This window comes from Melozone crissalis, unplaced genomic scaffold, assembly GCF_028551555.1.
Source record: "Melozone crissalis strain CALT ecotype California unplaced genomic scaffold, PUWL_Pcris_2 ptg000016l_1, whole genome shotgun sequence".
NCBI lineage: Eukaryota > Metazoa > Chordata > Aves > Passeriformes > Passerellidae > Melozone > Melozone crissalis.
In genome coordinates this window covers 11316875-11334563 of record NW_026535794.1, presented here as the reverse complement: position 1 = coordinate 11334563, position 17689 = coordinate 11316875, and the positions used below count along the sequence as shown (strand labels likewise).

At 38.8% G+C, this 17689-nt stretch overlaps 1 protein-coding gene across 2 annotated transcripts in view; it reads right to left on the bottom strand.

Moving 5' to 3' along the window:
• Positions 1-338: 338 nt before the first annotated feature.
• The window catches only part of WDR37 (WD repeat domain 37), a 45368-nt gene continuing 28017 nt past the window's right edge, over positions 339-17689 (bottom strand). For both annotated transcript variants that reach the window (XM_054273279.1, XM_054273280.1), the window contains 3 exons: positions 7241-7375; positions 5808-5922; positions 339-3504 (listed from right to left, as the gene is read on the bottom strand). In XM_054273279.1, coding sequence (XP_054129254.1) covers positions 3373-3504; positions 5808-5922; positions 7241-7375 — 382 coding nt within the window. In that variant the 3' untranslated portion in view covers positions 339-3372. The remainder of the gene's footprint in view (positions 3505-5807; positions 5923-7240; positions 7376-17689) is intronic.

Sequence of the window (17689 nt, the reverse complement as noted above, 5' to 3'; positions counted from 1 at the left end):
TTCAAAATATCAGTTTGTAAAATGGGGTGAAAAGTCATGGAAACTTCTGCATAAGCTGCATAACAAGATGCAATTACAATTTTTTTTCATAAAGAATGGGAGCAGACAGTACAAATGCAGTCCTGAACATCCTTTACTGGCAGTGTGACAATTAGTGCTACAGAAGACTCACTGTAATAAACAGACTTGTCCCTCTCTTCCAAACTGTGCTCATCAATGCCTCAGAAACAAACTTTTTTAGTAGAAGAGTGGAAAGTGACTAGGGAGATCTTTGACTACAAAAAAATTGAAGTATTAACATGAACAGTAACCTTAATGCAACACAGAAAAACAGCAAATTGCAAAAAAAAATTGTTGAATGTTTTAATGCATTTTGAATTGTAATGAAGAAAAACATTTTACATCTAAAAACAAATTAGCAGAATAATAAAAAGTGGTTCCACATAACTTATAAATTCTTTTCCCCAAAAGGTAGTTTTCACAGATTTAGGCAACAAATAAGATGTTTCATTCCAGATCTTTCTGATTGTAAAGTATACACAAACTTTGTGAAAATTGATGTGCATTGCTTGAGAGAAAGACACAGAAGCTTGGTTTTGCCTGGTGATGAGTTTTCTGTGAAATTCTGCACAATACTGAAACTGTAACTGCAACTCTGCTCCATTTAATGAAATGCTGGACATTGTTAGTGCTGAAAAAACACTCTTTAGAACATTTAGAGCCATGAAATGTTTTCCACATATTTAGTCAATGTGGTATATTCACTACCCCTGCTCATATGTTTAGCTTCCAGAGGAATGGCAGTTTGGCTTACCCTTCACTACAGTACAGAAAACTACACTAAGTGATAGTTCAGTGTTCAGCTGATTTAAGTATTAGCCTGCTCATAAGAACGTGGCTCTAGCACCTTGTTTGGTTGATTCTTTTCAAAATGAAACCATGTAATGTTTCACCCATTCTGGTGCCAGAGGATGGCCCCTCTGGTGATATAAAAAGTTTGCAGCAATGATGATTAAACTGCATAGAGTCCAGTGGTTCTGTACTACATATGTATGAGAGAAGCTTAGACACTTTAGTTTAGCAGGACCAAAACCAGTAACCCTCTCCTCTGCCTCAGGTAATAGAGGAGAGCCATTGTCCAGATCCTACATGCAGGCCATGCTGGAGAAACTGTTTGTACTGGCCAGACACTTTTCTCTTGTTTTAAAAAACAGCATAAACCTTTGTAAAGTTCTCTCTGTTACCAACTAAAAGAAAGTGAGTCTTGTTTTCTTAAGGAATAAAACCTGTAACGCAACAACAAATGGCTTTAACCCAGAGCAAAAAATCCAGGAGGAAAAAAAAGTGAAAATAAACATTGTCACCATCATTTAACTCTTACCACCAGAAGACTTAAAACTCTGCAGCTGCTTTCTGCAACCTCACCAGTTTTAGTATTTAAGATTACTCCAGTGCAGTTGTCCATCTTGCCTCTCAAGAAAAAATCCCAAACCCCATAACAGAAAAAAACAAGGGATCAAACCACTCTGATGATGTGTACTACAAGGACACTATATATATTCTCCATTAAATATTTTGTGTTTCCTTAATGTTACAGTCTAAAACAATGTTTAGGACCCCCATTTTCCTTCCATTCCTCACTGATGCATTCACTATCCCATCCCATCCCATCCCACTGTACTCCCATGCCACACAAATGTTAGTTAACAGGAGAACCAGCTAACACATATCTTAATGTCATTATAAACAGTGATGCAGAGGACATGAGCACAGCTGTAGTTGCACAGAATCATGATGATGAGATACAGAGCTCCTAATACATCTGCCAAGCCACCATGAACCCCAAGATTCCCACTTTCAGAGTGCACCCTTCCTTACCCCCACCCTCCATCTTACACTGTGATATGTCAGACAGTTGGGGCAGCATTTCCCTTCAGCCAAAACCAAGTGTCTGTCTGAGGCAGCCCTTCCATTCTTTCCAAGACACCAGCTGCCACCTGCATTTACTGATAGCAGCAGCTGCAGAGTAACACCCCACTGCCAGTGCAAAAACAGCTAAACACAGTGAGGAGCAAAACCAAAGATCATTTGGGAGAAAGAAGGGAGAGCTATGCTAACTGCCCCCTTTTGGAACAGGACAGAGACTGCAGTGCCCCTGTCATGGCTGGGTGGCACATGATGCTGACAGTGTATTGCTCCACTAGCTTTATGTGTTAACTACCTTAAGGATCACACGTAGTATGATTGTCTTTCCTCTCCTGTCAGAGATAGTACTTCAGCCACAGACCAAAGGTGCTTTTTTCTAGGCTACAGAGAGATTTGATGCATCTTGACCAACATTCATTTTTGAGGTAGTACTCATTTACTTTGTATTGCTGGCTCAAAATAAAAATATGGGAAGTGAACACAATTAAAAGTATGCTCACTGTAGGTACATAAACAAAATCATCAACCCCCAAATAAACTATTTCCTTTCTGGGCAGATCACCAAAAGGAATTAATCCTTCTTACAAAGGTTAGCTCACATTCACTGGTAAAGTCAAACTTTCATAAATGGTTTATAACAATAGCTATAAACTAAAGTGCTTCAGAATTTGCTTGACTAGATTTCAGTGATTAGAATCGTAATATTCTGGATTTTTGCTAATATGAAATGTGATGAGGTTTCAGAATCACTTTATATAAGAAGGGCAGAATGAATCCTTTTCTTTTTTTCTTTTTTCAAAATAAAAAGTACAAAAAAGATTACAAATAAACCTGGCAGTCTATACTCACTACAAGTTTCTTGCATTTTCCTTCTCAAATCTACTATTTCTCTAGTAACCGGAGTAAAAATGGAGTTGAAGTTGCACTATATGGCAGCACTAAAAAAATTATTTAAATCAGATGCAAACAGGAAAATGTTTACAATCATACAACTAGCGAAATTCACACTTCATTTCAAAGTTTTAGCCCTGCAGATTCCTTTTAACACAAGGCAGATATGTAGAGTCATGGAAAAATGTAACAGACTGTATACACTCTCTACAGTAATTACATAAGTTTCACATTTATGTCACAAATGTAATGCCCTACTGTGTAACTATTAAATGCTAAATAACTTATGAACATTTATGTGCTCTACGCAACAGTGAACATATTGACCAGTGGATGCCAAAATATAAAATTTCATACACAAGACAAACTAATTCTTAAAAAATCACATTTTTCTGTACAACCCATGCAAACTGTGCACAATGTGGTAACAAGAACAACACTTGCTTAAGTCTCCCCTCAGGGAAGAGCTGTTACAGCGACAGCAGACCAGTGTTCAGAGCAGTCTGCCCAGGTGTAGAAGTCCACGGCGACACAAACGCAGAAACTCCCAGCACTTCACTTCTCCTGTAGCAGAGCAGGGATGTTGATGTTCCAGCCGATGGCCTGGCGGTCAAAGCCACACGTGAAGAGGTTGCAGATGGGATGGTCCTCGCACCAGGCACAGCAGCAAACCATCCTCCTGTGCCCCTGCCACCGTGCGGGAGGGAGACAGCACCGTTACCGACACGGACTGGGAGTGCTGGGCAACAGCTCACTGCAACTCAGCCCTGCCAATCCTCAGCCCGCTCTCTGCAAACAGCCCGTGAGAATCCTAAAGGTCACTGCTACCTGCATCTGTATGCTAAAAGCCTTCATAATGATGTGACTCCTCAGCATGTTAGCGTTCAAAACCACATAATCACGGAGCAATTATATGCGGTGCTTTTTAATAAGAGCTCTGGGAATCGGGGTATATTCAACCCAAATCTGACTCCGATCATACATCTGAAATGATCATGTTTTATACTCTATCGTTACATAACTTTCATGTTAATTATTAAACTTATATTGTTCTATTGTATACATAAATTTAGCCCCTCTCTGAATTTCCAACATAGTTTCTCACTATTCTTCTTATGGTTATATAATAATTACATTTAATTACTAAACAATCATCACATCTAACAATTATATAATTTATCATACTGCTTACGCAGGTGCAGTTGATCTGGGAAAGCACAAAGCCTAACATTTTACATTCTATCTTTAACTTTTTCCAGGGTTCACTATCAAGCACTGCGTCCGTAAGGACAGATGCATACAAAAAGGTGCATCAAAATTTTTTGAATTTTCCAAGGTCTGTTTGCTATCTAGTTCTATTTTCTTGACAAAAGCAAATCAAATTTTGATTTTAGCATTTTTAGTTATAAAATCCGTCTTAAAATAAGGAATTACTTGATGGCAACTACTTTGTAACAAGCCTGCAAGACTAAGTGTCCATAAGATCCATAATTCAGGAGAGATAATACTGCAGGCAGGAAGAGTGTCATACTGATACAAATAGTTCAGTAGCAACAAAAATGTCCAAAATAGGGTTCTGACCAACATTCAGGTTAAAAAAGAAATAAATAAAGTCATGATTTCAGTAATGTCAGCTTGAATGCAACTGAGTTGCAGGAAAAAAGGAAAACATGCACACATACACAAAAAACCCCTCAAGACTATAATAAATTTTAAAACCTACCTAAATTAGAAAAAAAATCTAAAAGAGATTAAGTAAGTCTTAGAAGTCCTTCCTAAATTCTGTCAAGAACTGCTGAATCAACCCCCAAAAAGGCCTATTTATGTGACATAATCCAATTAATTTCACTTAGTCTGATTTGCTCCATTAGTCATGCTTGCCATGCCAAATAGTGCCATAAATGCACAAAACCTGATGGCTGCAGCAAGGATGGTTTATTACATGGTAGGATGTATCTAGAATGTATGTGAATAAGCATAGAAGAAAAAAAATAAAATTTATCACCAAGTCATACAAGGTGACCTCACAAAACTGACCCTGACGTTTTCCCTCTATGTTTCTATGTCATAGAATCACAAAATGGTTTGGGTTGGAAGGGACCTTAAAGATCATCTGGTTCCAACCTTCCTGCCATGGGCAGGGACACTTTCTAGTACACCTGGTCACTCAGAGCCCCATCCAGCTTGGAATATATAAACCAGCTACAAACTGTGTAATTAAAAATAAAAAAAATCACCGTGAGAAAATCACCATTAAACCTCATAGTGAGCCATTTTTCTGACATGATTCACATCAAGACATTAAAACACATCAGAAATGCTCTTACACACTTTTTCCATTTCATAGAGAAGGCAGATATGTGTTTCACTTTAGTATGGGGAAACATCGTGATAAAATTCACTTGAAACACCATCACCAACTCCAATAAAAACATTTAAAACCTTTCAGATCACCACGTTGGTTATTTTGAATAACTAAGGGCGTATTTATTGAGACCAGTGCTGTGACTGTGTTCACAGGGGTCCGAGGACGAGGGAAGAGACCAGGATCTGACTCCATGTTTCAGAAGGCTGATTTATTATTTTATGATATATATTATACTAAAACTACACTAAAAGAATAGAAGAAAGGTTTTCATCAGAAGGCTAGCTAAGAATAGAAAAAGAAAGAATGATAACAAAAGCTTGTGTCTTGGACAGACAGTCCAAGACAGCTGGCTGTGATTGGCCATTCATTAGAAACAACTTTATGAGACCAATCACAGATGCACCTGTTGCATTCCACAGCAGCAGATAACCATTGTTTACATTTTGTTCCTGAGGTGTCTCAGCTTCTCAGGAGAAAAAATGCTAAGGAAAGAATTTTTCATAAAAGACGTCTGTGACACAGTGCCGCTCAGCATTTGCTCAGCTGCAAGGCAGACAGACCAAATGCCATTTTACCCTGCCTGAGGAGGGACAGGGGCAGGGAGGGGCAGCCCTGCAGGTACCTGTCTGTTGCTGCGGGGCAGCCGCGCCAGCCGCACCCCGGACATGTCGAACAGCCGCACCTGCCGGTTGTCGTGGGGAAGGGCGATGATCCTCTGGCCAACACACACGTTAATCCTGCAGAGAAGGGACAAAAGGAGGCGGGGAGCAAACAACAGGCCTGGCAAATAGAAACTGGCAGCACAAATTTAAGCTCATGGGAAGGGATGCAGCTGAGTTTTTCCTGGCTAGAAGTCACAAATGGAAAGAGAAAATAAATATTGAACCATTGAGGTGTTCTCTGCAAGAGCCGAAATGAGGGATGTGGGACTCCAGGGGCTCTCCAAAATGCAGGTTATTCCATCCAAGAGGTTACAGCAGTCCAGGGTCATGGGTGACAGAGCCTGTGCCTACAGCTGTCAGCTCCAGCTGCAGGCAGGCCCGGAGACCCTTTGGCCTTGGTTACATTGCATTATATACTTTTCTTTGCTGAGCATCCTAATACAGCAGAACCAATCTATTCCTTAACTTTTATCTATAGCCTCTCATAACTACAATAATTACCATATTCATGTTACTATTCTCCAATCACTAAAAGTTAGTACATCACAGTTTAAACTAGAAGTTGTTTTTCAGTTTTCTTGCAGTGGAAAATTCTGAGACTTTTTTCCTGCTTGCAACTTTGCTGACTTGTTTGCCTGTGCTATCTTTCTGCTTGGTAAAAACACCTTGTTTGAGGTGGGTTTATCCTTTGCTCTAAGTCATAAAACCCCTTCTAACTAACACACCCTTTGCCTTCTTGCTTATCCAGTAGGACTGGCTCAGCAATTCTTTTCTTCCATATCAAAACTTGCTTCCATCTCTATTCCTTCATCAGACTACATTTAAAAATCTTTCTGCCAAGCATACATAGCTATGAGACTTTCTTGTCAAACTTTTATCTTCCCAACAATTTTCTATTGTACTAGATCCTCAAATAGCCTCAACATCCATATTTTCTTATAGAAAATTTCTTAAAAGCAATGTACTTACTAAAAATTAATGTTGATCACACCTGTACTTTATAGAACCATTTCAGACCTTTTTCAAATTCTTATAAATCTCAAGTTTAATTTCAGGGACAAAAAATAGATGTATATTCAGTGAATTAATAGAATAGACTATTTCAGTTGAGAGGTACCTGCAACAATCATCCAGTCCAACTACCTCACCAATTCAGGCCTGACCAAAGCTTAAAGCAGGTTATTAAGGGTATTGGCCAAATAATTCATAAATACTGGAAGGCTTGGTGTATCAACCACCTCTCCAGGAAACCTGTTTGACCACCCTCTCAGGAAAGAAATGTCCATCTAAACCTCTGTGGCACAGCTTTAAACCACTCCCACATGTGAAAGAAATTAAGAATTAATTAAGAAAGCACGAATTAAGCAAAGCAGTAACCCAGAGATCTGCTCACCTGTTGATTGCAGAATCTGTGCGGATGGTTGCAATGGGACTCCTCATGTTTTTCAAATCCCAGACTTTTACTGTACGGTCATCGCTACCAGAAACAACGTTGTCTCCCACAGTGAAAACTGCAGATGTCACAGTGCTAAACAACCAGGAGCAAAGACAAAGATGTCAAACTCTAAACTTCTTTATAAAACTAGCATCTGATTTAAAGTTTTATTTTCTGTTCCTGTGCTTCCTTTAGCACATGTAGCTTGCCTTTTTTTTTTAAAGCAGAGTAATCTGAAATTTTGAAATTCCAAGCAGTTATTTTTGAATTAAAAAATATTCTTAAAAGAAGCTGCAACACTTAAGGTGAACAGGGCTTGAGTGGCCCAAGTGCTAAGAGGAGCCCAGCAGTAGAGACTCACTCTGGAGGCATCTTTCATATTCCACTGATTCTGACAAAAGCTAAACAGGCCCAGTCTTGAGACCTGAATTCACTTTTGAAGTTCTGCACTAATGTCCAGCAGGTTTATCACACAACCCCAGCTGAATTAGCAGCATAAAGCACAAATTTTTTTACTTGATTTTAGATCAGCAACCAAGCTTTTCTTTCCACCCAAAGATTTCTGTAGAACTATCCCAGACATTTTCATTCACTGCACAGATATTGAGGAGGCCCCAAACACCCAAGATGTAGCTAAAGCTGTTCTGTACACAACACTTGAACATGCTGTAATCCACACACAGAGTCCCCAGTGTAGCTCCACAACCAATAGCCACAGCAATTAACAATCTCTAATTGTGATTTCTAGTCCTGTTTCACAAGCAGCTAAAGTCTGAGAGTCAGATAAAAAAGGGCATGTAGCAGTAAGAAGGACAAGCATACAGTTCTTCAAATTTTACCTAGCATGCCTAGAAATGCACAAGGGCAGTCAGAGAAAGACTCATGAGAATATTTCTAGCAATTGAAGTCCAACATATTACTTCCAGAAGCTATTTTATAAAGAATTGTATTTTAGAATTATATTATCTTTGTATTTTACAGCCTCAGATAACAGTATGTCATCAATATACTGGGTTCAAGCAATTTTCATGATTCTATGATTATTTTTAAATACTTTACCTTTATTTCATATTAACCAATTAAAAGCTCTTGTACTACAATTTTCCTTGTAATTGTGTGAATTCCCAACTCAAAGCCAGTTATTTTCTGCCCACATAATGTACTAACAAAGCATTTTTAGGGAAGGCTTCTCAATTCTGTTTCTACAGATTTGATTTAATGACCTATCTTGTAACTTGGGTCATGCACATCAATTTCTTAGAACTTAGTAATTTTAATTTAAGTTGTCAGTTGTTGCTGTCACTTTAGTTGTTCTGCAGAAATTTGAATTCATGTCCTATCCAAGCTGCTGATTAAGATTAGCACAAGCCAGGTCACAATGGACCAGTTTATGCAAGCCTCTTAATTTAAATTGACACCAAATTAAGCTTTAATTAGGATGAAGGCCCACTTTTTTCAGGATACCAAGTTTCCTAACACATTATTAGAGTGCAGCTAAGCCACCAGGGAGATGATTACAGAAAGAACCAAGAGGTCTTCGAATAATCTTCTGGACTTTATGAACAAAAAGTCAAAAAGTTAAAACATACATGAAGGCCACAACTGGCGTGTCTCTTTCATCAGGCACCATCTTATTTGGGGAAAAAACTCACTCTTGCAGTCAAGCTGCTGCACAATACAGCTGGCATGCTCTTACCACCAAATTTATCTCCTAACAGCCCAAACTCCTTTAAATTTACCAACATCTGCACTTCTCACTGGTTCTTTACACAAAGAAGCTCATAAAAAAATTCAGGCCTTTACTAATCTCTCTACTGCTGCAATACATTTGAAGCAAAGTTTACAAGTTTAAAATTTTCTATTCAATCTCCATAATTTCCACACACATGGGGAGACTTCCTAGCACACAACAGCACAAAGAATTCAAGTCATAGAAAATCTCCAGGAAAATGAATATACTGTGCTTTAGTATTCTGCTGCCAACAAACAAATCTGATCTCTTTCGCCATCATACATTTTATTCCAATTACAGTTGGAATACATTGGGAAACTGTCTTAAAATAACCCTCCACTTTTGGGTGTTTTTTTTTCAAAACTTTAAAGAGCTTTCCAGCTTCTTTGATCTCATATTGGTTTTGCTTTATCATTTATCACTTTCAAACATGGTTAAGTTTCTTTGACCACATGAGGTTCTCTAATCCTTAGATTTATCATTTTTAAATGAAAACATTCAAAACTATTGCCAGGAAAACAGAATGCCAACCCCAGGTTAGCTCAATCCTTCCTGCTCCTCCAAAGACTCTCAATAGATAACAAAATCCTTTCCAGCTTAACTTTCTCTTTCAGCTTAACTGTTCAGATATTACTGGGTACACCAAGCAAAAGTTTATAAAATAAAAATGCATTTAAATTCTTCTGTAGCTCTCTGGAAATAGGGCAAGAGATAGAAATGCAAAGGGAAAGCTGCTGGTCTCTTTTTAGTGACAACTTTAAGGATGCTTAGTGGCCTTAGCCCTCCATTCACCCTCAGCTCAGCCCTGCAAGGCCCTGCAGGTTGGGATGCACTATCCGCAAGCACATGGGACTATGAAAACAATCTTTTACATAAGGAGCTTTGAATTTAATGGCTAAATATAAAAACTTCTTACTGAACCCAGTGTTTATGACCGAGAATTTTGGTCCCAGTTCCAGAGCAAACAGCATATGGATGTCTGCATAACATTCCCTATGCTTTACAAAAACAAAGCATGACTCCTCTAAGGGAAACACTCAATTCAATTCTCAAAGACATCTCCTTTTCAAAATAGGATTGCAAGGCTTGAAGTTTTAAGTCTAGAAAGGCCAAAACAGTATCATCATTCTCACAAACCTGACAATTCTGGGGAGGGTTATCAGCACTTCATTCACCAGAGTAAAGACAAAAAGGTTTTTGGGTTTGTTTTTTTCTTTTTTACTTTAAAGTGGAACATAATGGGTTGATACTTTTAAAAATCACATGCATCTAAATTCAAAAGCATGCTCAACACTACAGACCTAAAACATGAGCAAGCGCTGCAATCACAGATCTTGTGCAGTACAAATTACATTCTGTCTCCTCTGGTACTCCAACTGGGGCATCTCTGAATATGACAGATGCATCTCAGCAACTTTTTTTTGTTTTGTGTTTATTTGGGTTTTTTAAATTAAAACAAAATAGAAGAAGAAAGGCCACTTCCTACACATTAACTAAACCAGGATTTCAGCCCAACTAAAGGGGAATGGTGAGAAGGAAGAAAAGGACACAATGCCTGTGGGAGGAAGTTAACAGAATCAGCCAATAAACAAATAACCTTTCAAAAGTATTGCCTCCATAACCCCATCCATATCACAAAAATTAAAAGCCTTTTCCCTCTGATTTCATGTGGCTAGATTTCATTTTTGTTTATATTAATCTTCAGTTTGTTCTCACCCAGATAAAACTCTGGTTAACATCCCCTTGGCTAAATTAATAAAAAGTGTCAACAAAAGATCATCAGCTCCCGTGTTAATTGAATGCTAGAAGACATTAGATTTTTAATAACTCAAAAAGATGACAGGTATTGTAGGAACATTAAAGAAAAAAAAGAAAGAAACAAGCAAAGAGGAAGCAGTCTGATGACACTTCAAACTGTGGGTCCCACAGGGAGTTTGGTGTGCTACAACAATTCTCCAAAAAAGCTTCAGCCTCTGCCAAACCCCAGCAAAACTCATTTATCTTGTCACAGGGAGCAGCCGAGCGTGTACTTCCAGCTGACAGCGTGGCACTTCCTCAGCACACACCAGTGCCTGGCCTGCACCGTCCTGCTCCCCGCGTGGGTCTCAATCACCAGAAATGCTGCGCTGCTCGCACTCCTCATTAGGCCCAACAGCTGTCTCCCAGTCACACTGAGACACAAAACTGCTTTGCATAACAATCTGCTGAAATTTCACACATAGGGGAAGGGGGGAAAGAAAAAACGTGGAAAATGTTGGACCATGAAATGCTGATGCAGAACTCTCGCTGGCAATGCACCAAAAAAGAAGTTAACGCTGCTCTTTCCATTTTGATTTGCAACTTAAACTGGGATTTACCATCAAACTGGGACACAACATATTTTCACAGGCTTAAACAGGCATCTACATGTATAAATCTATGTGTGGGATGAAAATGGACTAAACCAGAGTTTTCAGAATGAATTTATTCAAGGTAACTTGAATACACACAATTACAGTTGCATGGAACCAGCAAAATTTGAAGGCCCAAATTTGCCTGTAATTTTTATTAGTAAAACTGAGAAACAAAACCTAAAGGAAGCTCAATTTGGTAACACATTTTCTGCACGTTTCCTTTGTTTTAGGGGAACAAAGCATATCCTCACATCAAGCAGTCTGCAGCCTGAGGGGAAGCCAGGAACTGTGTTTAAAACCTCCAGATGTGGACAACCCCACTGCCCATCTCAACAGGAGATGGCACTGGCCACAGGAGGCCCAGGCAAGGAACCCACCAGAACCTCCACATTTGAGTGCACTCAGGTTTCAGAAATGCTAAAAGCACTCAATTCCAGCAAGAGCTACACACATCAATCCACATAATTCACAAAGTCTGTCTGTGGATTTATCTCCAAATATCAGCAGAGCTTTTTTCTGCAACTTAAGAAATGGTAAGAGCAAACCATGAAGGAATTACAGAAGCACAGAACCATTCAGGTTGGAAAAGACCTCAGAGGTCATCGAGTCCACCCTGTGATGGAACACCACTGTGTCAACCAGACCATGGCACTGAGTGCCACATCCAGTCTTTCCTTAAACCCCTCCAGGGACCATGACTCCACCACCTCCCTGGGCAGCCCATTCCAACGTCTAATCACCCTTTCTGTGAAGAAACTCCTCCTAATGTCCAACCTAAACCTCCCCTAGCAGCTTGAGACCATTTCCTCTTGTCCTGCCACTGGCTGCCTGGGAGAAGAGACTGACCTGGCTACTACCTCCTTTCAGGGAGCTGTAGAGAGTGGCACTTTGGTAACTCCATGCCAGTATCAGGTTGGCAGAATGTTACAAGAGAAAAGTGGGAATTCAGGCTCTGCAATGGAGCAAGAAGTGGTGGCTTGGATGGGCTGAAGGCATGTAAAACATGCTGGCCCCTAGTCTGTCCTGAAATACACCTATGAAGAAGCCCTCAGCAAGGGAAGTGAGGCACATTCAAAGCTGGATCCCTGAGCGCTCAGTATTAAGGCTGCTAACAAGTCTAAGAAAACCAATGAATTCTTATCATGCTGTTACATCTATGTAGTAAAAGTAAACCAAAAGGTTTTGTAAAAATGTCCAGAAGCATTAGAAGCATTTCAAAAAAGCTAACCCTAGAGCTTTGAGCCCAGGCCATAATATTCATTTAAAGAATATTCAACATGCAAATGTAGGACCAGAACAGTGTGTGAAATGCAAGTCTGGAGCCTTTTTTCAATGAAATGCAAGAGGAAAATGTCCCTCAGCAGACAAAACAAGGTAGGAGTATTAATAGCAATATCAGAACCATCTAGTTAATCAGTGAGGCTTGGGAAGAAAACTGAATGTTTCATCACAAAAATTTTGCATTTCTTACAGAAGCTAGATTGAGATATCCACACATGGGGAATGCCTAAGGCATTCTTTGATGAGAAACAACAGAAAAATGGTAGACAAAGCATCACTAAAGTCATTAATAACTGAAGCAAGAACAGGACTATCTTGAAAAGAACAGATGTGTTAGGCTCATCAAACACCACTGATAGCATCCAACTGGTTACACTTTGTTTGGCACAAAAGGTTTTAACTAAAAGCCCAATTTAGTCAAAGGTGCAAAGTCTGCATTTTTAGGACTACATCTACACATGCTTTAACTTCACCAAGAAAGTGTGGTTGAATAAGAATACACAGCAGTGACCCTGTAATATTGGGCATATCTAGAATAAGATTGCTTCCAACAGGCATGTCCAATGGCATTGCTGCCTGGAGAAGAGGCACTTCTCCCCCTGCCATGACTTGCTCTTTCAAGAACAATATATACAAAACAGACACAAATAAGATATGAGAATTAAATCTTGCAGGCCCAAGAATCTGAGAAAGCCAAATGACCTTGGCAAACCCAAGTGCCCACAAAAACTAAAGCAATTACTGTTCTCCTGAAACAGAACGCCATTTTGACATTAACTCTCAATTCACTAAATGTCAGAATTCAGCCCAGCATCCCAATCAGCAGCTGCTTAGTAATTTTTGTATTTTTTAATGCAGATTCTTCAGCAAGCATAGGAGTTGGAAAACATAAAGCTGAAGCAATACATATTTGCAATTCTCTAATTTCCAAGTTCTCGGGATGAAGCACAACTCACCATTCAGCTGCCACATTCAGAGACACACAGGCAGCAAATGAACAGGAACTTTCCCTTCTGGTCTCTTAGAGCCATACAAGCAGAGTGAGAGGAGATGGAATATGCTGCAGCCCAAAAGAGCTATAAGCTCTTTGTAAGAAATAACATAAGATCCACAATCAGCAATTTTTTTCCTGAATTTGCCCAGAAAGTAACACTCATACAGATTCCACAGCTAACACACACTCATGCTTGATGCACTGGCCCAATTTAGCCACAAGGATCAGTAAGTTTGAAAAGTAGTAAACAAACTTTTTCATTTTTTTGGGCTAGGACAAAAGTACCCACTCCAATTTATGGGGGTTTTTTAAGCTGAAAATGCATTCAATGGCAAAATGGTGCATAACTATAAACTGAACAACCAAAAAGCATTACCAAAGGATATTCACTTAAGAGTAGCAACCCAAAGCTGCTTCTGAAGATATCACTTTATTCTTTGAAGGATGGTATTTGCAAGTACAGACTTAGAAGCCCTGCCCATATTTTTTTTCAAGCATTACAAGAGCAATGTCCCCAACCACTGTGTACCTCTGACAGTCATTAAAGAAAACAAAACCCTTTATTATTTACCAAGAATTTTTCAGCTGCATATAAGCATCAGTATACTTCAAATATATAGCAAAAGCTGTAGTTTAAACACTGTATGTGAATCCACTAGCTCATAAACATTCTGTTGCCCATAGGGGATTAATTTATTTCCTATGTTACTAAACTGTCAGAACAAATGTATAAAATCTGTAAGGTACTGGCTAGACCTGTATAGACTAAGATTTTCTTTAAGCTACAAATGGTAAACATTTCCAGCATTAACATTTTAGAAGGCTCCACACATCAAGACACACCCCAGCACATGCAGGGTGCTTAAAGGGACAGAAAAACTCATCAAGCAGATATTCAAGAGCATGTCAACACCACAGTTACTCAACTAGGCCACTGTGCTGGGAAAAGCAAGGCCTTCACAGCTGGGACAAGATGGGCTGTGCAGGTGTCAGCAAAGGAAGGCACAAGTGAGATGGAATGAAAACTGCCATGGAGATGCCAGAACCATTTTACTCCACAGAACAAAACCTTAGTTCAGTTTGAAGAGTTCTAATCAATAACCTCTAAAATGAATAATTTCTCAATAGGAGAACAGCTGTTATTATCAATCATGTATTTCAAAGCAGTATCTGCTGGAAAAAATATTGGAATATGAGTCACCAGTATGATTTTTGGAGGCTTTAACTCAGGAGATCAATTTAGTTAAAGGCCACAAGTTAGTGCCTGGACTATAACATAAATGTAATCTTTTCCCAGGGCTCTTATAAACTCTTTGTATGGGGAGCAAGACAAATTCCTAATAGTGCACATACAGAACCAGACAATAAAAAATATTTATATTTAAGCAAACATCAGTCTTATTTCCACACCATTTCATATTTTTTTCATCAGAGAATAAGTGAGATGAGCTGGGGGCACGGCAGATCTAAAGCAGTAAGTGACATGGTACTTTTACTGCTGTGTGAGTAGGGCACAGGCAAATAAGTCATTCATTGAACTGAAACAGTCATATTCATACACAAACACACATATATATATATATGAAAAATGTAAACAAGTAATGTTTACAGAACTGGAAACTTCCCTGGTAAGATACAACCTTGAAAAAGACCCCAGCTGAATGCAGACTTGAAGGGCAAAAGTATTATCAATGTACTATACTTAGTCTATAAATGTCAAAATATACTTGAAAACACATTTTGAGGCAAATTAGGTGACTTGTAAATAAGAACAGAAAATACAAGAAGAAAATACAGGAAATTTCCATAATTAACATAAGAAACATAGATCTTGAAGTTAAAAAAACATAAGATGAATCTGAAGCTAGGGCGACTAGGGAGGCACAAATTCTGTAAGTTGCTTGTTTAACAGGGAAGTTAAACAAGCAACTTCTAGAATTTGCCAAGAGGTAAGTTGAAATCTTTACTATTGGAGCAACCTAACATACAGTTGGCAATTCTAAAACTACCTCTTAATTCAAAACAGTTATCAATGCAAGCTCAAGACAGACAGGTTGATCTCAATGATTCCTTCTGCCCTTACTGGAAGAGAATTTATTTTCTTAAATTGCCTTAGTAGTAAATGACAAGAAAAATTCTGCTTATAATGAAGCTATGTTCAGGACACTAAAATGAAAGGTGATTTCTCAGTCCACTTAAAATACAAATAATCTCTCACAGATGATGACATATCATCACTTTGACATACAGGACAACGCACTGCAACTCTTCATTTTTTGACATCAATTAACTCTATAAAAGCTTTCTACATCTGTCTGTAACAGGATTCTTTATTCTCTCAGCACATCAGCAGCAGTTCCAGTTTTTACACGATAAAGAGCTGCAGCCCCAGTGTCCTCACTGAGGCCAATTGAAGGCGCTGCCTCGGGCCGGTGCTGCCACCTGCTGGTGAGCGGCGGCAGCGCGGATCCACGCCGGGAGGAAGGGACGGCCGGGATGAGATTTTGGGTGTACGACACGACAAACACGGAATGCTGGCCTCGGGATTGAGATGTTTGGCATCTCATTATATTGGCATAGCGCATTAGGAGTTGATCTGGTGAAAAAATAGCTGCTCTGTGAGCGCCAGACTCCTCAGATACTATTCAGCCAGAGGGTGTTAAAACTTATGGTTGAGGACTTTAAATCATCAGTGTTAACAACTGTAACATCCAATTTACAGAAGTGATGCCAAGGGCCTATCAAAATACTAAATACTTGGCAAATTATTCAAACAGACATTCAGAAAAGGAAATAAAAAAAAAACAGTTTCTTCTATGCTGCTTAATGTGAAGAGATTGTTGCAGTGTTGATTAGAGGGTAATTTAAAAATATTTTGCCAGCAGGTGGTACAATAAAAGAACAAAAATAAAATCCCTTAAAGTATGTCTCAACTGTAAAAATATCAACCCCCCCAATCTCTGCTCAGTCTGCATTCATCAGTGAAACACCTTCTGTAAGAGAATTATCCCTTCCACAAATGAGAGACCTCAGCAGCCCAGGCCACTGAAAAGTAAAATCAGTTTTGAGACCGTCAAATTTAGGCTTTTTCACCAAATGCACCCTATGTCAATACTAAAAACTCATACATTCAAAGCACAAAACAGAGACAGCTGAGACAGCAGACAAACACAAATATAAAGATGATTAAAAGCTAGAGTAAGAGTGACTGAAGAGGTTGCAAAAGGTCTATTCCATTCCTAAAGAATGAACTTTCTGCTAGTTTATAGGTCTCAGCAATAGAAGCCAAAACACCAGCTAACAGTTTTTATAGTATGCACCATCACCCAAGGTCAACATCATTTGGTCTTAGCAAATATATGGGAAAACACAAGTGTCAGTCTTGGTCATTTCTCTGAAAAAAATATCCTGAGACAAAGCAGTTAATCAGCTTGGGGAAAAATGTAAGCACCAATGGATACAAAACTTTACAACTTTATAAAACATTCTAGGAAAAGTGATAGAAGAATACAAAAGTGATGAGATGAAACAATTCTAGGACATAGGCCACAAACTCAAGCTTACTGTTCTATCAGGAGAAGATGGCCACTTATATAGTATGATTGTGAAGTACCAAGTAATTTATCAAGCTCAGGAGTCCAGGGCAGATGGGGTTAAAGAGGTTTTTGGTTATATGTAAGCTATGAGAAAATGAAAAAGAGGGTACTGCAACTCAATCATAATGTAAATTACACAATTAACAAAAAAATGTGATTAAATGCTTGGGGTTTGTATTTTGAGCTAGGATTAACAATCATCTTTTATTCTGAAAAAGGGAGGTGAATTTTTTTCTGACACAGTCAAGCTCACACATTCACAAGTCAAGAAAAGATTTGCTTCCTTGGCTAAAGTATTTCCAAGTTACACCTGCATTTTCCATGTATCAGAGCTCCAAAACCAGAAAGTTAAGTGAACACCAGAACACAGATTCTCAGTACTACGTTTATCCATATTAAATAGTAGTCAGT